General features: G+C 56.8%; 1 protein-coding gene across 1 annotated transcript in view; it reads left to right on the top strand.

The window, feature by feature from the left end:
* CRLF1 (cytokine receptor like factor 1) overlaps positions 1-22,719 on the top strand; it is a 49,042-nt gene that overhangs the window by 13,725 nt on the left and 12,598 nt on the right. Inside the window, exons 2-3 of the mRNA XM_048497776.1 lie at positions 12,176-12,454; positions 14,636-14,765. Coding sequence (XP_048353733.1) covers positions 12,176-12,454; positions 14,636-14,765 — 409 coding nt within the window. The remainder of the gene's footprint in view (positions 1-12,175; positions 12,455-14,635; positions 14,766-22,719) is intronic.

The raw sequence follows: 22,719 nt of genomic DNA, 5'->3' as shown, positions 1-22,719 counted from the left end.
CTCAAGGGGAATTGATCTCTGGAAGTCGTTTGTAATTTTCAGGGCATCTCCAGGCCCCACCTGGAGGTTGGCAAATCTAAGTCACACTGTCCTCTTTCAAGTGTCCTGCTTCCCGGTTCCACGCTCCATCGGCCACAACTTCAAAACCAAATCCTCTTGAAATGATTGTTTCAGTCATCTGCGGATTTAATTGATTTAAGCAATGGGCGCACTTAAATTGGCCGCGATTTCTTTAAACCAGGCAACGGCTTTCATGTTTCCGCCATTGTTTGAGAAGTAAACACAAATGTTATTGTTCTAATAACTGAGCGGTTGCTGAAGTCAAGCCTGTCACATTGTGGTCATGTGTTCCTGCAATCTGCCAAATAATTATTTTTTCTTGCGGGGGGGGGGAAGGAGAGAGAGAAAAAAGCAGGAGGAGAGAGAGAAAAAGTTTGCCATTTCAGTTGTTTGTTTAAAAATCAGGCTTTCTTCATCGCCCTTCCAGCTGTTTTAAACACCAATCATTAAAAAAATGCAATAAAACCCAGCCATTCAAAGGGACAGAATAAATGTTTCCAACACCTTGGAAATGTGGTTTTACTTTTCAGTATTACTTAACACCTGATCAGTAATTTTTTTTTTTTAAATCAGAAAGCCATAAAACGTCTTGCAGGTATACTGGGACAGACCAATATTCCACATCCTGGCTGTCTTTCTCTTTTACTCGCTCCATCCCCCCAAAGCCTCCTGCTTCTTCCTCTCCAATTTGAAAACTTCACACCTTTCCCTTTTAAAACACATGTTGGCTCGGCTGGGCGGATGGGGGGGGGAGGAGAAAGGAAGGGCCGTCACTTTAAAGACATCCAGCCCCTTTGCATGCTGAAGTCAGGGGAAGATGCCTGTTTTCTCGAGTCTCGTTTCCCCGATGGGTCGGATGGACGTGCTTTTCCAGGATCTTGGAATTTTGCACTCTTTGTAAAGCTTTGCGTTCCCTGGCTGTGCAAAACTTGTTTGGGGGCAAGCCCCGATCCCCGAAAACACCCCCTGGCTGCACAGATGCCGCCCTCAGAATGGCTATTGGCTTTCTTGAGGCCCAACGCAGGAACGGTATAACTCAAACGCTATACATACTTTAATATCACAAAGAAAATCACAAAACAAAGCCCGTAACGTGGCTTGCTTGTAATGTACAAACAAGAATCCAACTCAACATCCATCTGTAACAAGAGGCTAGAGAGATTTTTGAAAACATTCTGAACAGGAGAAGCAACTTAGATCCACCCACGTGGAACTAGTGGATATCGTCCTGGATTGGGTTCGGTGTATTTTGCATTTATATTAGGGTGGAATGGGATTCCCTCTCCTGCTGCTCCAGTGATTGCTGGGTCGGATATGCCGAACTGTAGCAATTCTAGGTTTGGTTCCAGGCCCCGTGGCAGCTACGCCATCCCTGTGTTTGTTTTTCCTTTCTTGTGCAAAATGCTCCGTATGCGGGAGGTTTGCGAGGCTGCGTTGGCAGGAGAGAGTTTCCCAAAGAGTTAGAAATATGCATTGAAGGATCCTTCTGAAAATACACTCTGGCCAGATTCCTACATGTTCCCCCATGTGCCTCTTGTTTATTTTTAGGATGCATGTGTATAGAGCTGGAAGTTAATGTCCAATGTGCTTGCGCATGCATAGGAGACAGGAAACGCCAAGGAGCTCATGAAAATTGGGGAGATGGTTTTCAGGACGTAGGCATGCCTGCTCTTGCGTCCGCCTCGAAAATCCAGGACATTTCAATGCACTTTTTTGCATGCGTGAAACACAAGGTGGCAGTTTTGAGAGAGCGCGCATTAGGTTTCTGCATCAGTGGCCGTCCACGCACAAAAGTCGATTTAATCCTGCGCCGCCTCCTTCCTTGCTTTACGTTGCATGTCTGATTTTGATCACGAGCCTTCTTTCCTTCATACTGTCGAAGGCTCGCGTGGCTGGAATCAGCTTGCTGTGGTGGGCAAAACATTAGGAGCCAAAACGATGAGCCACGGCTACTCAGCCTGGAAAGCCCACGACAGCCAGCTGATTCTGGCCATGGAACCCTTCAATCAGAGATGGGATCCAGCAGGTTCTCACAGGTTCCCGAGAGTAGGTTACCAATTATTTGTGTGTGCCGAGAGGGGGTTACTAATTGGTGATTTTGCCACGGGATTTTTGCCTTAGTGACGCCCCTCCTCTCAGCAGTAGCGCGCAGAACTTGAAGCAGTCTAGCAGGAGGTGCACCGGCGTGCGTGGCAGCCTGCGCTTGCGTGCGTTCGTTTCCTGCCCAAGGACTGGTGCAGTGGCTGCGTCCTTGCCACAGCCCCACTCAGGAATGCCCCACCCCCAGAATGCCTGGCCACACCCCCGTCGTGCCCCACCCAGCCCCATTGGTGCTACGCCACAGTTTGAATCCCACCACCATGGGAACCTGTTACTAAAATTTTTGGATCCCACCACTGCCTTCAATGATATGCCAGCCATCAGGGGCGCGCACCATGTTGCCACGTGCCGGCCGGGTCCTCGCGCCTGGCCTCACCCACGGCATGGCAACCTGGCCAGTGCCCAGTGGCTCCCACCAGTGCCAGGGCACCGCTCACCAGTTGAGTTGTTCGCCGCAGCCACAGGCCGGCTTCCGCCCCGCCTAGGGAGGTCGGGGAGGACAGGAGCTAGACTACCACTGCGGTGCCTGCCACAGAGTCCACCAGGTCTGCCCCCTACTGAGCTTCGTAGTCCGGAGGGGCGGGGCTTGGCGGCCTAGGTGGCCGCTGCAGCATCCATTTCAGCTGCTCCCGAGCACCGCTCTCCCCCAGCCTCCCTGCTGGCTCCCATAAGCAGGCAGTGGGAGGGGGGGCATGGGGAGCTGGGCAGGGGAGGGGCACGGGGAGTCGGTTATGTCCCCGGGTACAGTGGTGGGATCCAAAAATTTTAGTAACAGGTTCCCATGGTGGTGGGATTCAAACTGTGGCGTAGCACCAATGGGACTGGGTGGGGCATGGCGGGGGCGGGGGCGTGGCCGGGCATTCCGGGGGCGGGGCATTAATAATTTCTCTGTTACTGTAAAAAACTCTTACTGTAAAAAAAAAAGTTCCTAATTTCCAGCTGGTATCTTTCTGTCCAGAATTTAAACTCATTCTAGCAAGTCCTATCGTCTACTGCCAACAGAAACAACTACTTCTCCTCTAATTGACTGCCTGTCAAATACTTCATACTTTCAAATACTTAATTTTGTTTCTAGAAATCAAAAGAAAGAGACTTTCCTGAAACAAGGAACTTTACCATATTTCTAAAACATGCTTTTAAAACAGCCCAACAGGGAGAATTATCCCGTTTTCTACCTTCGCTAGCCAGCCACATAGGAAACAACAGGACTTTATGATTTTTGGACCTAATGGAATTTCTAACGGAAAAGCGGACCCAATTAGTGACCCCCTCTCGGCACACGCAAATAATTTGGAACCCATTCTCGGGAACTGGTGAGAACCGGCTGGATCCCACCTCTGCCCGGGTGCAATTTAGGCCTTTTACGCCACTGCCAGCCATAGATGTGGGTGAAACATTAGGGACAAAAATGACCAGACAGCCTGAAAAAAAGCAACAGCCCCTTCCTCCCTCCCTCCCAGATCACAAGTGTTGGGCATCTTACTGAATAACTGAAACAGATGCACTTAAAAATGCAAGGTCGCAGCCCACGCTGGCCCCGGTAGATCTTGTTCCCGCTGTTTCCCCTCCTCTCCGTGATCTTCGATAGCAAAGAATCTCAGCAACACAACCATGATTAGATGATGCAGAGAAGGATGAGTCAGGGAAATGTCAGCATTTTGTGGGCCTGGGGGCGAGGGGCGGGGGGAGAAATCTTGTCCTCTGGTGATACTGGAGTTACTCACAAACATTGAATGAACCAAAGGGTTCATTCTACCCCCTCTTCCTCTATGAACCTCCAGTAATCGTCTGAGGCCCTGTTTTATTTGTCCCTGCCATTTCGAGCCAGACAGGTGACGACCCAAGGAAGTAGGTTTCTCAATTAGTTTTGGAACTCTCTCCCCTGGGAGAACAGTCTGTTTCCTTCTATCAGTATCTTACGCAAGCATGTGAAAACTTTTTTGGTTTTGTTCCGCATGCCCCCAGTAATGGTTATTGGCCCTTCTCCATTATTCTGGTGTTATTTGCATCAAACAATCAATCCATCAACCAATCAATCAATCTTTGTTACGGTCATAGACCAGCCTAGACCATCATTAGGTAAATAAGATATTTAAAATTAAAAGGATAAAATATATTAAAACTGTGAATACGTACCTAAAGGTATCTATTGGTAGAAGGAAATTTGGAACACAAAAAAGTATGGGAACGTAATGGGGATGAGGTAAGAGCAGTGGTGGGATCCAGCCGGTTCGCACCACTTCGGCAGAACAGGTTGTTAAAATGGTAAACATTGTAAACAACCAGTTGTTAAATTATTTGAATCCCACCACCGGAACCGGTTGTTAGATTATTTGAATCCCATCACTGGATAAGAGTGTAAAATATTAAAAGGAAACAAGACATATAAGAACAATAAAACTGGCAGAGAAAAGACTATAACTATTAGGTCACAGTACACTCTAGTTGTATGACAACCTTACTATTCATTAAGCCTGTTTTGTAGCACAAACCATCCTGCGACGTGCTTCAAGTTCTGCCACACAAAACCAGGCAGCAATATGGTTTATCAGGATTGGTGTTTGTGGGTTTTTAGATAATTATTTTATCAGTGTGGTTTTTAATTCCTTGAAGGTTTTTACTTTTATGTGCGTTGCCCTGAGGACCCCGATCAAGTGGCAACACCAGAGGTGGGATCCAGCAGGTTCTCACAGGTTCCCGAGAGTAGGTTACTAATTATTTGTGTGTGCCGAGAGGGGGTTACTAATTGGTGATTTTGCCACGTGATTTTTGCCTCAATTACGCCCCTCCTCTCAGCAGTAGCGCGCAGAACTTGAAGAAGTCTAGCAGGAGGTGCACTGGCGTGCGTGGCAGCCTGCGCCTGCGTGCATTCGTTTCCCACCCAAGGACCGGCGCAGCGGCTGTGTCCTTGCCACAGCCCCGCCCCAGAATGCCCCGCCCCGGAATGCCTGGCCACGTCCCCGTTGTGCCCCATCCAGCCCCATTGGCGCTATGCCACAGTTTGAATCCCACCACCATGGGAGCCTGTTACTAAAATTTTTGGATCCCACCACTGGGCAACACAGCATACAAATGTTTTAAATAAATGAATTCCTTGGTGCTTCCGTCTTTGGCCCAGCTTTCTTTACCTGAATCTGATTTCAGTAGTCACTACTTCTGTCCAGTAGCAGTTCTGGGATAGGGAGGAGAGAAGCGGCTCTAGTAGGCGGTGGATTTCTTGTGACAAAGCAATGGCTATTCCTTTGGCCCGGTCTTCCAATCAACTGGCGTTAACAGCGCAATGCTGATAATTTATTTAGCTCTTCTAGAGATCCTCATGTGTTTTGCAATTTGCTTCATCAGGGGATCTAATACAAAATACAATAATAAATTTATTAAAATGCACGGCACGGTTAAAAAAAAGTACTGCATGCAGCCACAGGCCATAACAACACAAGAACGAAAGATATGTGAACAATGCTCACATGTATTGGCAGATAAATTGGTATAATATGTAATTTTAAAAATACAGAGAAAAATGCGAAAAACCCCAGCAATGCAACAATCGGGCGGTATATAAATCAAATAAATCAAATAAATCAAATACATCGGGATCGGGCGGTATATAAATCAAATAAATCAAATAAATCAAATACATCAAATACATCAAATCAATCAATCAATCAATCAATCAATCAATAAATAATAAGACCATCAAAAGTTGCTAATTTACAATGTGATTATTCTTGCTGGAGACATATTTCATGTTTTGATTGCTTGTTTAACTGGCAGTTTTCTAGCTGCCAAGGTGAAAAGGGATACTTTATCAGAGATAAGAAAAATCCGAAGAGAAGAAAAGTTTGGGTTTATAGCCTTCCTTTCTCTCCTGTAAGGAGACTCCAAGGGGTTTGCAAACTCCTCTCCCTTCCCCCCTCACAACAAACACCCTGTGAGGTAGGTGGGGCTGAGAGAGCTCCGAGAAGCTGTGACTAGCCCAAGGTCACCCAGGTGGCGTGTGTTGGAGTGGATCTTAAGGATCTTACGGAGCAGTCTTCAATGAGATTTTCTTTTGCCTGAGACCTTGGAGAGACCTTGCTGATCACAGGAGACAAGGTAGAGCAGTGTTGGTGAACCTATGGCACTCCAGGTGTTCATGGACTACAGTTCCCATCAGCCCCTGCCAGCATGGCCCATTGGGGGTGATGGGAATTGTAGTTCATTAACATCTGGAGTGCCATAGGTTCGCCACCACTGCCCTATGAGGTAGGTGGGGCTGAGAGAGCTCCGAAGAAATGTGACTAGCCCAAGGTCACTCAGCTGTTTCCCCAGATAAACCTCCGCAGCTCAAGTGGCAGAGCGGGGAATCAAACCTGGTTCTCCAGATTTGAGTGCACCAGCTCTTAACCACTACACCACGCTGGTAATGGTCAGAACAGATCCCCAACAAAGCAAATTGCAAAATGCGTAGAGATGTAGAAGAACTAAATAAACTGTCAATCTTGCACCTTACTCTCCTTTGTCTTTTTCTGCCACAACCTTATTTTCTCCTGTCAACAGCATAACTACATTCACCTTCAAAACCTGCCAAACCTGTTGACTAGAAAAGGAGTAGGTTTTTATATCCTGGTTTTCTCTACCTTAAGGAGTCTCACAGTGGCTTACAATCACCTTTCCACTGCACTTCGTGAGATAGGTGGGGCTGAGAGAGTTCTGAGAGAACCTTGGCCACCCCAATGCCACCCAGCAGACTTTATGTGGAGGAGTGTATGCCCTCTGCCCTATTAAAGGGTAGGTTCAGCAATTTAGATAACTCCACAAGGTTATGCAGTTGCAAACTTAATGTGGTTGAAACCCTGACTCACCAACTCTTGCACTGCACCAGATTTGATAACATCAGATCTAAATATACCAACCTACACTTTTTCTTTCAATCTGGGCTGCCTGATCTGATTAGGTTATCTCTATTGTTAGACAACTCGGACCCCGGTCTTTGTGAAGAGGTTGCCAATTTCATTGCGGAGATAGTTGAGAGTTCCCAGCGGAACGTATTTGTTGTGCTCCCCGTGGGGCCTTTTATCTATAAGGCCTTACGCGGCCTGGGGCCTCCATACCTACGGGACCGTCTTACCCCATATGTCCCAAACCGGTCTCTGCGTTCGGCAGAGGCCAATTTACTGGTGATCCCTGGCCCCTCCATAATACGGCTGGCCTCCACCCGGGCCAGAGCCTTTACAGCTCTGGCCCCGGCCTGGTGGAACGCTCTTCCTCCAGCTGTCCGGGCCCTGCGGGATCTCGTTGAGTTCCGCAGGGCCTGCAAGACTGATCTGTTCCACCGGGCCTTTGGGGAGACTAGCCGTTGATAGGGGCCCCCTCCCTCCCTGTTCTTCTCTGACATCATGAAGACCTATCAACCCCCTCTCTGGGGCTTCTGTGGGAATGATAGTAGGCACCATCTGGAATTAAATTATTAATGCTGCATTTTAATAGAGTAAGGTTTATTTTTATCAGAGCCATCCTATTTTATATTTATATTGTATTTTAATTGATTGTGCTCTCTATATTGTTCACCGCCCTGAGCCCTCCGGGGGAGGGCGGTCTATAAACCTAATAAACAAACAAACAAACAAACAAACAAACAAACAAACAAACAAACAAACAAACAAATAAAAAATGTATCCATGCAATTGTTCCTGATTTATGTAACTTTTTCTGACTACGCCAATAAAGGCTTATGGATATAAAGGTGGAGGAGTGGGGAATCGAACCCCATTCTCCAGATGAGAGTCTGCTGCTCTTAACCACCACACTACTGTAGGAAGGGGCAGAATGGGGCAGGCCAGAAGGAGTTATCCTTCCGACAGCTTTCTGGAAAACAAAAGATCCTCTTCATCCTTTCGGTCCCCCCTCTCTAAAACTCGAATTTGCACACCAAGGGAGCAAGAACTTGCCCCCACCTCTCCCCTGATGAGCTGCCTCGAGGGAATACCACGCAGAATTCAATCCAGGCGGCCGTCCTGGATACGTCCGCAGACCAAAGGAATTACCTTAATATTTGGTTGCCCTTTGGCTGAGTGGGACCAGATGTCCAGGATCTCAAGACTTCCCTTCCAACTGCTAGCTAGCGTGCATATTTGCTCGGAAGAGAGGAGGACTCCGTTGGCAGAACAAAGAAGCAAGATGGCCACCTTGCAGCCATTTATGGTGGGGTCTCGGGGGGGGGGGGAAATGGGTGGCTCTTCCCAAATCCTAGGTCAGTTGGTCACCGGTTTGATCAGGGGGTGGGATATCATCAGACTGCTTCTCAAGAGAGATTTGGAATGAAGATCCTACGTTCTCCTCTTATTTCATATGCTGCCACTCTGATTTCTTTCGTGCCCTTTCTCAGGCATTGATGCAAAAGTAAGGTGACCAAACTTTCACCTTTTTAAAGTGGGATGCGCGCGCACGCGGCTGCAGGAGCGCACTGCCTTCTGGGGCGCTCCCCGGTTTCACAGGGTGGGAAACGGGAGCACCCCAGAAGGCAGTGCGGCAGCCTTCCAAAAATCGGGACATTTAAAAAACCCCACGGGATGCGGGACAAATTGGTTAAAAGCGGGACTGTCCCGCCAAAAGCGGGATGTCTGGTCACACTATGCAAAAGCGATGTTGAGAAATGCATTTATTTAATAGGGGGAAATTGGCATGAGGAAAATATTGTGGAGATAAAAATGGTGGGGTTTGTTTCTCACGGGGGAGGGACTGAAATAGGGAATATTTGAATCAAAATAGACAAATTTTTCAAAATTATATCCTGCTGCCCCCTCATCAGGAACCCACAAAGTCATTTACAGCAGCTAAATCCAGCCTCCTCCATAATATTTGGCTCCAATGAGAGGTTTTCTTCTTCGTTTCTTCACGCAATATGAGCAATTCAGCTGTGGTTCATTTGCTGACAGGGATTGATTCCTAAAGCTGCCCTTTCTTTCCTGGCCACCTTATGTATGTCAGTGGTGCTAGATTAATAGTGTAGTTCAAAACGTGGCCATAAATCTTCTCCTGCGTTCATTCACATCTGACCAACCGATGTGTCAAAAGACTGCTTTGAGCCAATCCCTCCTGAACAAAATAAATTGGAATTTGCCCCTCTAGTGTGGGTGGGTGTTAGCGCCATCTGGTGGCAGCTGCTGAAAACACACCTACAATTCTTCTAACAATGGTTGGAATATTGAGGTCCGTTCATGCCAAATGCAATTCATGGTACTGGCAGAGGTGGGATCCAGCAGGTTCTCACCAGTTCCCGAGAGTGGGTTACTAATTATTTGTGTGTGCCGAGAGGGGGTTACTAATTGGGTCTGCTTTTCCGTTAGAAATTCCATTAGGTCCAAAAATCATAAAGTCCTGTTGTTTCCTATGTGGCTGGTTAGCGAAGGTAGAAAATGGGATAATTCTCCCCATTGGGCTGTTTTAAAAACATGTTTTAGAAATATGGTAAAGTTCCTTGTTCAAGGAAAGTATCCTTCTTTTGATTTCTAGAAACAAAATGAAGTATTTGAAAGTATTAAGTATTTGACAGGCAGTCAATTAGAGGAGAAGTAGTTGTTTCTGTTGGCAGTAGACGATAGGACTTGCTATAATGAGTTTAAATTATGGACAGAAAGATACTAGCTGGAAATTAGGAACTTTTTTTTACAGTAAGAGTTTTTTTACAGTAGAAGAGAAATTATTAATGTCCCGCCCCCAGAATGCCCAGCCACGCCTCCATCATGCCCCGCCCAGCCCCATTGGCGCTATACCACTGTTTGAATCCCACCACCATGGGAACCTGTTACTAAAATTTTTGGATTCCACCACTGGGTACTGGCATGGTACCTTGGGAAAAGTGGGATGCTGCACATCCCTGCCCCACCTCCCAAGCAATCCACACATTCAGTTCCGTGCCCCTAAGTCCACTTTCTCCAACAGTTTTCCCAAACCCCAGAAAGGCAACAAGCATCAGGCCTATTGAGGAATCAATCACAATGAAGCTTCCATGATTACAGGAGGAGGAGGAGAGTTACAAACTCCTTCCCTTCCTCTCTCCACAACAGACACCTTGTGAGGCAGGTGGAGTGGAGAGAGTTCAGAGAGAACTGTGACTGGCCCAAGGTCACCCAGCAGGCTTCATGTGTAGGAGCGGGGAAATAAATCCAGGTCGCCAGATTAGCGTCTACCACTTATGCGGAGAAGCAGGGAATCAAACCCAGTTCTCCAGATTAAAGTCCACTGCTCTAAACCATTATGTCATGCTGTTTTTAGAGGCCCCCTGCTTTGGACTGCTGGTTGCTTTGCTTCCCATGACAGCTGGTTGGATACAGTATGCTAGATGATGATGATCCATTAAGGGAGTTGTATACGGTCTTGAATTCCATGACAATCAGAGATCACATTTAATCTGTACCTTAGCTTCATGGACAACCCAAGGACAGTGGCGTAGCGCCAAGGGGACGGGGTGGGTGCGTGATGCACCAAGCACGTGCCAGTGCAGGGGCGTGGTGGGGGCGTTCCAGGGCATGGCGGGGGCATGGCAGGGGCTCAGGATGCGTGTTTGCCCCAGGCGTCATTCTACCTCGCTCTGGCCCTACCCAAGGGGCAAGCACGCATCCTGGGCAAACTACCCAAGGGGCAAACACGCCCGGGGCAAACACGCATCCTGCGCCCCTGCCATGCCCCCGCCATGCCCTGGAACGCCTACTGCTTTGGATATCCTGGTGTTACCAGAAATGGGTGATCCAAAAGCTGGACAGTGGAGCAGTCTTAAGGATTGCTCCTTTGCATGGTGGTTGTAATGAGCTGGTTCTTTCATCTGCCTTCCTCTATGGCATCAGTTTCTCAACCTTTCCATCCCTCTTTGCCCTCGAGCAGTGGCACATAAAAGGGAAGGGAACATATCCACCGAAGCGCACCTACAGCAAAGTAATCACAGAGTCTGCCTTTTCGAAAAAGTATCGTTATAGTCACAAACCTCTGTCCCCTATATTTTATTTTCGAACACTGTTGTGGAATTCTGTTGGCCATAGTTCTACAGACTTAATTCCAGGCAGAATTTTTTTTGCTGTTTGTACCATTATGTGAGTCACTCTACAGTGAATAAAAACAAGAATGTTAAAATGAATTTTAACACAGCTCTGTCCTCCTTGAAGACTTTTAGACATTTTCTTTCCTAGCCTGCTTGCAATTCTTATCCATTTCCATGATGCTATGCAGTAAATAAATTAAAAAGATCGAAGCTTACTGGTCACAGCTATACCCTTTCATCCCAGCCTCAGAAATGCTTACAGCTCTCTGCCTTCTGTGTCATTCCATGATTCCTAATTTAAGACGCTTGGCTTTTAAAAATTATCCTTCCTCTAAGAGAAAAGAAAACGCATCCCTTATCGCTAAGTATGTTACGAGCAGTGGTGGGATCCAAAAATTTTAGTAACAGGTTCCCTCGCCAGCCCCACCTCAGCAAAGGGGGCAGAGGCGTACCTAGGCAAACCTGAGTTGGATACCCCCCATGGGCAGCCACCCCACCACGACCCCCCAAATTTTTTTTGCACCAGGTCATTTCTAAATCATCATCACATTATAGAAAATGCCCCAACTCACAAATCTGAACACAGCAATGGTGAAACACACAGGTTCTTTGATAGAGACTGGTGAGATAAAAGGTACGAAAGGCTGAGAATCAATGAATTGCAGTACCTGAAAGGGATTAACCCAGTTCAGGGAGTTACATTATTAGTCGCAATTGCTATATGGAACCTTGACGTTCAAAGGCAGCAGGCCTCTTGGGGAGGCGAGGGCGTGGAGACGGAAAAGCGGGCCCAATTAGTAACCCCCTCTCGGCACACCCAAATAATTAGTAACCCACTCTTGGGAACTGGCGAGAACCAGCTGGATCCCACCTCTGCTTACGAGGGAGAAAGAGAGGACTGTTTTCAAAATTGCTGGCCACAGATCAGGTGTTGTTTCTTGGGTGCAGCCAAAGAGCAAAGCAAGACTGATCTCCCTTCTTATTTTCCTTTCTCCCTTGCAGACCCAGCGGCCATCTCTCCCCAAGATCCCACTCTCCTCATTGGCTCCTCTCTCACAGCTTCCTGTTCCGTCGCTGCTGACTCGAGCCTGAGAGCCGAGGATCTTTACTGGACTCTAAATGGCCGGCGGCTCCCGGCTGAGACCTATGAGGTCCGCAGCGCCAGGACGCTGAGTGTGACCATCTCCAGTTTGAATGGATCACAGCAGCAGTCGGGGGATAACTTGGTCTGCCACAGCAAGGATGGAGGCATCTTGGCTGGGTCGTGTCTCTATGTAGGATGTACGTTCCGACCGTCACACTCATTCCTTATTTCCTTTCAAAGGAGTAGCCCACCAGGTTTTGGGAGAGATGACCCTGTGGAACTCATTGCTCCAGGATGACGTGATAGCCCGTAGATTAGTGGTGGGAAGTGCCTTCCATTCGGAGCCAACTCGTGGTGACCCTGTACGTTTTTCAAGGCAAAACACTTTCAGAGGTGGTTTGTTCTTGACTTTTTCTCCATAGATTGCTGGGTGATCTCCCACGCAAACACTAACTAGGGCTGACCTGGCCGAGCTTGCAAGGTCTGATGAGGTCAAGCTATATAGGCTGTCTCAGAAAAAAATATGTTAGTAGGCTGTAAATCTCTCCACCACAGAACTCAACATACCAGACCTTCTTTGTTGTGGAATGCTCCGCTTGAGTCCTAGGCCGTTTCTGCAAGGCCAAAAAACAGCCAGAGGTGGGATCCAGCAGGTTCTCACAGGTTCCCGAGAGTAGGTTACTAATTATTTGTGTGTGCCGAGAGGGGGTTACTAATTGGTGATTTTGCCACGTGATTTTTTGCCTTAGTTATGCCCCTCCTCTCAGCAGTAGCGCACAGAACTTGAAGAAGTCTAGCAGGAGGTGCACTATCTGATGATAGTTGTCCAATGAACTCTAAATGCTCTTGTATCAAAGTACCAGGTTCAACAACTATATTCTAATTTATTTTATTTATTTATTTAGAATCAATTTTATATACCGCCGCTCCCCCGAAGGGCTCTGGGCGGTGAACAACATAATCATAACAGTAATAGCATTAAAATCCCAGTTAAAACAGCGAATGTGGAAGCATACCATTTTCTTAACCGCTGCACCTCAACTCACAGTACTCACATCTTTTTTCTGAGATAGAGTATACCCTTGGCCATCCAAGACAGGGGAACTATTAGATTAAATGGCTTTAAAAAAGCATTAGACAGGTTCAGAAATGGCATAATGATTACATGGGATCAGGGGTACTGTTCCATAGATTCTGGACTTAGCGGTCTTCTGCTCCCCCTCCCCCCCCCCGCATTTTAAATGGTAATATGTATGTCTAATGCAAAACTGCAACCTGATTTCCCAAGCCACAGGCTGCAAAGTCCACCCTGACAGCACCATTGAATGGAACCTCTCTGGTCAGAGGCAGTATAGCTTAGAATACGCCTTCGGCAACAGGAAGGGGCAACAGAGAGGGCCTCAAACAAACAAACAAACAAACAAACAAACAAACAAACAAACAAACAAACAAACAAACAAACAAACAAACAAACAAACAAACAAACAAACAAACAAACAAACAAACAAACACCATGCCTTTGGGGGGCATCTTTTTTTGGTTGCCGTGGGAAATGGTATCCTAGATTCAACAAACCTTTGTTCCGATCCAGCAAGATTTGGCCCTTACGCCACAGTAAACCGCAGACTGAATCGGACGATTGACATTGTAGAACTATCGCCTCCAATTGGCAGCAGAAGCCATTTCCAGACTTGAAAACCAAGCTCTGTTTCACTGGAGAAGCTGGGGCCTGGACTTGGGATTTGCTGAGCGGTGGACAATCACACCACGTGTAGGATACCGGGGGGGGGGGGGGGGGAGGGGGAGACATTGCCGTTGGGACTCTGCCACCTTGTTCCAGATCTTTTCGCCGCACTGGAACATTCCATGTGGTCGCCTCTCAGCATACTAGCCTTCCCGTCATTCTTTTCCCAAGCACGGCCCCTCGAGCAGCCCTCTCTGCTTCTGACATCTCTGCATTTACAGCTCATTCAAGGCCTTTAACCGATGAGAGCCCCCCCCGCCCCCCCCGGTCCTGAGTTTATTATGAGATACACCGTTGTAGTCAACAAGAACCCCTTTTTCCCCCAAGAGAAAAGCTATTTTGGCAAGACCCTGGCAAATCACAGTTGTCCGAATCGATAACCGTAAGATGTTTATTGCTGGTTATTTTTAAGACTTGCTTGGTGAAAGAGTCTCGGAATATGGAAACGCCAACTGGGAACGGCATTTTCTCCCGCCCGTCTTGACTGCCGTTCCCTGTAGGGTTGCATTTCAACGTCGGTGCCAAAGGAGTGTTTCTATTTTGAAAAAGCAAAGGGAGTGTTCATTCCATGGGTTTGGGGTTTTTCTCCTCACGCTCCGTTTCAGCGAATATGTTTATCCTTTCGTTCCTCTAGTGCCTCCGGAAAAGCCCACCAACATCTCTTGTTGGTCTAAGAACATGAAAGATCTCACCTGCAAATGGGCACCTGGGACGGAAGGCGAGACCTACCTGCACACGAATTATACCCTCAAGTACAAACTAAGGTGATGCCATGAGGGGAGAGCCAGACTACAGGGATGGAGGGGTGGGGGGTGGGTTTGTTATTAAAAAAGCAATTGATTTGTAAAAAGAGTTGCACCAGGATCCATGCCTGCCCAATAGGTCTATGTTACAAACACAGCCTGCTTTCAGCCTGGAGTGACTACCCCAAAGAAAGAACCGATTCTGCATGTTTAGTTGAAAGACCAGCAAATTGCAGCCAGAAATCTGGGACCTGATACAGAAGGGAGAATAATACAAACATAATACAAAAACAATGCCAAACATCCAAAGCGCTTCATTTGACCATCTTTGTCCAACAATTCTGTCCAGTAGGCTTTTGGGGGAAACTATGATAATCATCCAGTACGAACCAGTGTCTATTATTATTATTTGATTTCACAGCTGCCAGTTCTTTAGCTGGTTATTGACCTTCATTACAATTCGATCCTCACCCAGAGGCGTAGGAAGTTGTATTATTATACTTATACTTTAATAATAATAATAATAATAATAATAATAATAATAATAATAATAATAATAATAATAATAAATATCACAGCTGCCAGTTCTTTAGCTGGTTGTTTGCCTTTCATTACAACTCAAGCTCCACCCAGAGGCATAGGAAGTTGTATTATTATACTTATACTTTAATAATAATAATTAATAAATATCACAGCTGCCAGTTTTTAGCTGGTTGTTGGCCTTTCATTACAATTCGAGCCTCACCCAGAGGCGTATGAAGTTGTATTATTATACTTATACTTTAATAACAACAACAACAACAACAACAACAACAACAACAACAATAATAAATATCACAGCTGCCAGTTCTTTAGCTGGTTGTTGGCCTTTCATTATAAATCGAGCTCTACCCAGAGGTCTAGGATGTTGTAATGTATTAGCGTAGTATTCATGCAGATCCCAGCAGGGCTGCCTCCTGAATCTGACAGATGTTGATTTTACCAGTTTGAAGGGGTTTCAAGTGCTGCCCAGTGTTTTCGGAATGGGGCCCAGGGTGCCAATCACCAATGGGACAACCTCAGTCACTGAATCTCAATGTTCAAATCAAGGTATTTAGTAATCTTTTTATGTTCTTTTTCTAACGACCCTGCTGTCACCAGGTATTGGCTATGATGGTCAATGATGGTCACTTTCTTGTCCTCCATAACTATGATGTCTGGTGTGTTATGCACCAACACTTTGCTTGGATTCGAAAGTCCCACAAGATCGTGACCTTCTCATTTTCCGTGACTTTCTCTGGATAAAGTCCCACCAGTTTTTAGCTGTCCTGATTTGGTAATTTTTGCATACATTCCAGTGGATCATCTTGGCCACTGAGTTGTGCCTCTGTACTCAGTCTGGGTGATCTTTCTGCAGCAGTTTTGTCAGCTTCCTTGCACAATCTTCACTTTGCATCGTCTGAGGATTTTTCAATTCTGGCCTTGATCGTAATTTGCCCTAATTGCCTGATCTTGAGTGGCTAAATCAGCGTTTCAGTTTTCTTTTTCAAACTTCCAGTTGTTAACTTCAGCCTTTTCCACCTTGTCCTTGCTCTTTTCCAGAAATTGGCTATGCTGTGCTTTGTTGTGCCAGCTTTTAGTCCTCATTTTAATCACATTTTTTTCAGTACTCCTGTTTGGTTCTTTGGGTGTTCAGTAAATTCCTGTTCCTCACTTCAGTCAATGCCTGTTCTTGATTTTCATTCACATAATCAGCCAGTGCATGTTTCTCCTCCTCCACTGTTGGCTTTACTTGCAGTAACCCTCTGCCACCAGATTTCCGAGGTAGGTATAGTCCAGTGATGGCGAACCTTTTTGAGACCGAGTGCCCAAATTGCAACCCCAAACCCACTTATTTATCGCAAAGTGCCAACACGGCAATTTAACCTGAATACTGAGGTTTTAGTTTAGAAAAAACGGTTGGCTCCGAGGTGCATGTTACTCGGGAGTAAGCTTGGTGAAGCAACCATGCAACGCTTCAAATGGGTGAATCATGACCCTAGGAGGGTTTACTCAAAAGCAAGCCCCATTGCCCGCAACCAAGCTTACTCCCAGGTAAAGGATTGTGCCCAGGCCAGGCTAGATGTGTGTGTGTGTGTTTGGGTGATTTTCTGCCCCGCCCACATGATGAACGTGCACGTGCCCACAGAGAAGGCTCTGAGTTCCACCTCTGGCACCTGTGCCATAGGTTTGCCACCACTGGTATAGTCTATCAGTATCACTACATGGGCGTAAGACGTAGTGCACCGTCATAAGCTTCTGAGTTTTTCCATCCAATGCATCCAAATCACCCTGTGCCAAGTTTGTGATTCCAGCGGTGTACCTGATGAGAGATATGGCCCAGGTGTTGATGGCCTTGATGGTATTCCCACCATTAAATTTGGTTTTCAAAATTTTCCTGACTCTCTGGGTGTATTCTCTGCTGACCATAGTCTTCACTTGCCCATGCTTGATGTAATGCAGCTGCAAAATGCCCAGGTATTTATAGGCTGCCTCTTGAAGACGCCAACCACAGATGCAGGTGAAACGTCAGGAGAAAATGTTACTGGATCATGGCCGTACAGCCCAATCAGCTAAAGAACTGGCAGCAGTACGAACAAGTGTCTATTATTATTATTTGATTTCACAGCTGCCAGTTCTTTAGCTGGTTGTTGACCTTCATTACAATTCGAGCCTCACCCAGACACTCATACAATAACAACAACAACAACAACAACAACAACAACAACAACAACAACAACAACAACAACAACAACAACAACAACAACAACAACAACAACAACAACAACATCACAGCTGCCGGTTCTTTAGCTGGTTGCTGGCCTTTCATTACATTACATTACATAATAATGTATTTATCTATCTATCTATCTATCTATCTATTTATCTATTTATCTATCTATCTATTGTGGGGGGGGGGGGGGGTGGGGGGGGGGGGGGGTGGGGGGGGGGGGGGGTGGGGGGGGGGGGGGGTGGGGGGGGGGGGGGGTGGGGGGGGGGGGGGGTGGGGGGGGGGGGGGGTGGGGGGGGGGGGGGGTGGGGGGGGGGGGGGGTGGGGGGGGGGGGGGGTGGGGGGGGGGGGGGGTGGGGGGGGGGGGGGGTGGGGGGGGGGGGGGGTGGGGGGGGGGGGGGGTGGGGGGGGGGGGGGGTGGGGGGGGGGGGGGGTGGGGGGGGGGGGGGGTGGGGGGGGGGGGGGGTGGGGGGGGGGGGGGGTGGGGGGGGGGGGGGGTGGGGGGGGGGGGGGGTGGGGGGGGGGGGGGGTGGGGGGGGGGGGGGGTGGGGGGGGGGGGGGGTGGGGGGGGGGGGGGGTGGGGGGGGGGGGGGGTGGGGGGGGGGGGGGGTGGGGGGGGGGGGGGGTGGGGGGGGGGGGGGGTGGGGGGGGGGGGGGGTGGGGGGGGGGGGGGGTGGGGGGGGGGGGGGGTGGGGGGGGGGGGGGGTGGGGGGGGGGGGGGGTGGGGGGGGGGGGGGGTGGGGGGGGGGGGGGGTGGGGGGGGGGGGGGGTGGGGGGGGGGGGGGGTGGGGGGGGGGGGGGGTGGGGGGGGGGGGGGGTGGGGGGGGGGGGGGGTGGGGGGGGGGGGGGGTGGGGGGGGGGGGGGGTGGGGGGGGGGGGGGGTGGGGGGGGGGGGGGGTGGGGGGGGGGGGGGGTGGGGGGGGGGGGGGGTGGGGGGGGGGGGGGGTGGGGGGGGGGGGGGGTGGGGGGGGGGGGGGGTGGGGGGGGGGGGGGGTGGGGGGGGGGGGGGGTGGGGGGGGGGGGGGGTGGGGGGGGGGGGGGGTGGGGGGGGGGGGGGGTGGGGGGGGGGGGGGGTGGGGGGGGGGGGGGGTGGGGGGGGGGGGGGGTGGGGGGGGGGGGGGGTGGGGGGGGGGGGGGGTGGGGGGGGGGGGGGGTGGGGGGGGGGGGGGGTGGGGGGGGGGGGGGGTGGGGGGGGGGGGGGGTGGGGGGGGGGGGGGGTGGGGGGGGGGGGGGGTGGGGGGGGGGGGGGGTGGGGGGGGGGGGGGGTGGGGGGGGGGGGGGGTGGGGGGGGGGGGGGGTGGGGGGGGGGGGGGGTGGGGGGGGGGGGGGGTGGGGGGGGGGGGGGGTGGGGGGGGGGGGGGGTGGGGGGGGGGGGGGGTGGGGGGGGGGGGGGGTGGGGGGGGGGGGGGGTGGGGGGGGGGGGGGGTGGGGGGGGGGGGGGGTGGGGGGGGGGGGGGGTGGGGGGGGGGGGGGGTGGGGGGGGGGGGGGGTGGGGGGGGGGGGGGGTGGGGGGGGGGGGGGGTGGGGGGGGGGGGGGGTGGGGGGGGGGGGGGGTGGGGGGGGGGGGGGGTGGGGGGGGGGGGGGGTGGGGGGGGGGGGGGGTGGGGGGGGGGGGGGGTGGGGGGGGGGGGGGGTGGGGGGGGGGGGGGGTGGGGGGGGGGGGGGGTGGGGGGGGGGGGGGGTGGGGGGGGGGGGGGGTGGGGGGGGGGGGGGGTGGGGGGGGGGGGGGGTGGGGGGGGGGGGGGGTGGGGGGGGGGGGGGGTGGGGGGGGGGGGGGGTGGGGGGGGGGGGGGGTGGGGGGGGGGGGGGGTGGGGGGGGGGGGGGGTGGGGGGGGGGGGGGGTGGGGGGGGGGGGGGGTGGGGGGGGGGGGGGGTGGGGGGGGGGGGGGGTGGGGGGGGGGGGGGGTGGGGGGGGGGGGGGGTGGGGGGGGGGGGGGGTGGGGGGGGGGGGGGGTGGGGGGGGGGGGGGGTGGGGGGGGGGGGGGGTGGGGGGGGGGGGGGGTGGGGGGGGGGGGGGGTGGGGGGGGGGGGGGGTGGGGGGGGGGGGGGGTGGGGGGGGGGGGGGGTGGGGGGGGGGGGGGGTGGGGGGGGGGGGGGGTGGGGGGGGGGGGGGGTGGGGGGGGGGGGGGGTGGGGGGGGGGGGGGGTGGGGGGGGGGGGGGGTGGGGGGGGGGGGGGGTGGGGGGGGGGGGGGGTGGGGGGGGGGGGGGGTGGGGGGGGGGGGGGGTGGGGGGGGGGGGGGGTGGGGGGGGGGGGGGGTGGGGGGGGGGGGGGGTGGGGGGGGGGGGGGGTGGGGGGGGGGGGGGGTGGGGGGGGGGGGGGGTGGGGGGGGGGGGGGGTGGGGGGGGGGGGGGGTGGGGGGGGGGGGGGGTGGGGGGGGGGGGGGGTGGGGGGGGGGGGGGGTGGGGGGGGGGGGGGGTGGGGGGGGGGGGGGGTGGGGGGGGGGGGGGGTGGGGGGGGGGGGGGGTGGGGGGGGGGGGGGGTGGGGGGGGGGGGGGGTGGGGGGGGGGGGGGGTGGGGGGGGGGGGGGGTGGGGGGGGGGGGGGGTGGGGGGGGGGGGGGGTGGGGGGGGGGGGGGGTGGGGGGGGGGGGGGGTGGGGGGGGGGGGGGGTGGGGGGGGGGGGGGGTGGGGGGGGGGGGGGGTGGGGGGGGGGGGGGGTGGGGGGGGGGGGGGGTGGGGGGGGGGGGGGGTGGGGGGGGGGGGGGGTGGGGGGGGGGGGGGGTGGGGGGGGGGGGGGGTGGGGGGGGGGGGGGGTGGGGGGGGGGGGGGGTGGGGGGGGGGGGGGGTGGGGGGGGGGGGGGGTGGGGGGGGGGGGGGGTGGGGGGGGGGGGGGGTGGGGGGGGGGGGGGGTGGGGGGGGGGGGGGGTGGGGGGGGGGGGGGGTGGGGGGGGGGGGGGGTGGGGGGGGGGGGGGGTGGGGGGGGGGGGGGGTGGGGGGGGGGGGGGGTGGGGGGGGGGGGGGGTGGGGGGGGGGGGGGGTGGGGGGGGGGGGGGGTGGGGGGGGGGGGGGGTGGGGGGGGGGGGGGGTGGGGGGGGGGGGGGGTGGGGGGGGGGGGGGGTGGGGGGGGGGGGGGGTGGGGGGGGGGGGGGGTGGGGGGGGGGGGGGGTGGGGGGGGGGGGGGGTGGGGGGGGGGGGGGGTGGGGGGGGGGGGGGGTGGGGGGGGGGGGGGGTGGGGGGGGGGGGGGGTGGGGGGGGGGGGGGGTGGGGGGGGGGGGGGGTGGGGGGGGGGGGGGGTGGGGGGGGGGGGGGGTGGGGGGGGGGGGGGGTGGGGGGGGGGGGGGGTGGGGGGGGGGGGGGGTGGGGGGGGGGGGGGGTGGGGGGGGGGGGGGGTGGGGGGGGGGGGGGGTGGGGGGGGGGGGGGGTGGGGGGGGGGGGGGGTGGGGGGGGGGGGGGGTGGGGGGGGGGGGGGGTGGGGGGGGGGGGGGGTGGGGGGGGGGGGGGGTGGGGGGGGGGGGGGGTGGGGGGGGGGGGGGGTGGGGGGGGGGGGGGGTGGGGGGGGGGGGGGGTGGGGGGGGGGGGGGGTGGGGGGGGGGGGGGGTGGGGGGGGGGGGGGGTGGGGGGGGGGGGGGGTGGGGGGGGGGGGGGGTGGGGGGGGGGGGGGGTGGGGGGGGGGGGGGGTGGGGGGGGGGGGGGGTGGGGGGGGGGGGGGGTGGGGGGGGGGGGGGGTGGGGGGGGGGGGGGGTGGGGGGGGGGGGGGGTGGGGGGGGGGGGGGGTGGGGGGGGGGGGGGGTGGGGGGGGGGGGGGGTGGGGGGGGGGGGGGGTGGGGGGGGGGGGGGGTGGGGGGGGGGGGGGGTGGGGGGGGGGGGGGGTGGGGGGGGGGGGGGGTGGGGGGGGGGGGGGGTGGGGGGGGGGGGGGGTGGGGGGGGGGGGGGGTGGGGGGGGGGGGGGGTGGGGGGGGGGGGGGGTGGGGGGGGGGGGGGGTGGGGGGGGGGGGGGGTGGGGGGGGGGGGGGGTGGGGGGGGGGGGGGGTGGGGGGGGGGGGGGGTGGGGGGGGGGGGGGGTGGGGGGGGGGGGGGGTGGGGGGGGGGGGGGGTGGGGGGGGGGGGGGGTGGGGGGGGGGGGGGGTGGGGGGGGGGGGGGGTGGGGGGGGGGGGGGGTGGGGGGGGGGGGGGGTGGGGGGGGGGGGGGGTGGGGGGGGGGGGGGGTGGGGGGGGGGGGGGGTGGGGGGGGGGGGGGGTGGGGGGGGGGGGGGGTGGGGGGGGGGGGGGGTGGGGGGGGGGGGGGGTGGGGGGGGGGGGGGGTGGGGGGGGGGGGGGGTGGGGGGGGGGGGGGGTGGGGGGGGGGGGGGGTGGGGGGGGGGGGGGGTGGGGGGGGGGGGGGGTGGGGGGGGGGGGGGGTGGGGGGGGGGGGGGGTGGGGGGGGGGGGGGGTGGGGGGGGGGGGGGGTGGGGGGGGGGGGGGGTGGGGGGGGGGGGGGGTGGGGGGGGGGGGGGGTGGGGGGGGGGGGGGGTGGGGGGGGGGGGGGGTGGGGGGGGGGGGGGGTGGGGGGGGGGGGGGGTGGGGGGGGGGGGGGGTGGGGGGGGGGGGGGGTGGGGGGGGGGGGGGGTGGGGGGGGGGGGGGGTGGGGGGGGGGGGGGGTGGGGGGGGGGGGGGGTGGGGGGGGGGGGGGGTGGGGGGGGGGGGGGGTGGGGGGGGGGGGGGGTGGGGGGGGGGGGGGGTGGGGGGGGGGGGGGGTGGGGGGGGGGGGGGGTGGGGGGGGGGGGGGGTGGGGGGGGGGGGGGGTGGGGGGGGGGGGGGGTGGGGGGGGGGGGGGGTGGGGGGGGGGGGGGGTGGGGGGGGGGGGGGGTGGGGGGGGGGGGGGGTGGGGGGGGGGGGGGGTGGGGGGGGGGGGGGGTGGGGGGGGGGGGGGGTGGGGGGGGGGGGGGGTGGGGGGGGGGGGGGGTGGGGGGGGGGGGGGGTGGGGGGGGGGGGGGTTGGGGGGGGGGGGGTGTGGGGGGGGGGGGGGGTTTGGGGGGGGGGGGGTGGGGGGGGGGGGGGGGTGGGGGGGGGGGGGGGGGTGGGGCGGGGGGGGGGCGGGGGGGGGGGGAGGGGGGGGGGGGTGGGGGGGGGGGGGGGGGGGGGGGGGGTGGGGGGGGGAGGGGTGGGGGGGGGGGGGGGGGGGGGGGGGGGGGGGGGGGAGGGGGGGGGGGGGGGGGGGGGGGGGGGGGGGGGGGGGGGGGGGGGGGTGGGGGAGCAGCAGTGGCGTAGGAGGTTAAGAGCTCATGTATCTAATCTGGAGGAACCGGG

Source organism: Sphaerodactylus townsendi, linkage group LG05 (genome assembly GCF_021028975.2).
Source record: "Sphaerodactylus townsendi isolate TG3544 linkage group LG05, MPM_Stown_v2.3, whole genome shotgun sequence".
In the NCBI taxonomy this organism is placed as follows: domain Eukaryota; kingdom Metazoa; phylum Chordata; class Lepidosauria; order Squamata; family Sphaerodactylidae; genus Sphaerodactylus; species Sphaerodactylus townsendi.
Note: the sequence above shows the minus strand (reverse complement) of the source record. Positions and strands in the feature narration are given on the sequence as shown.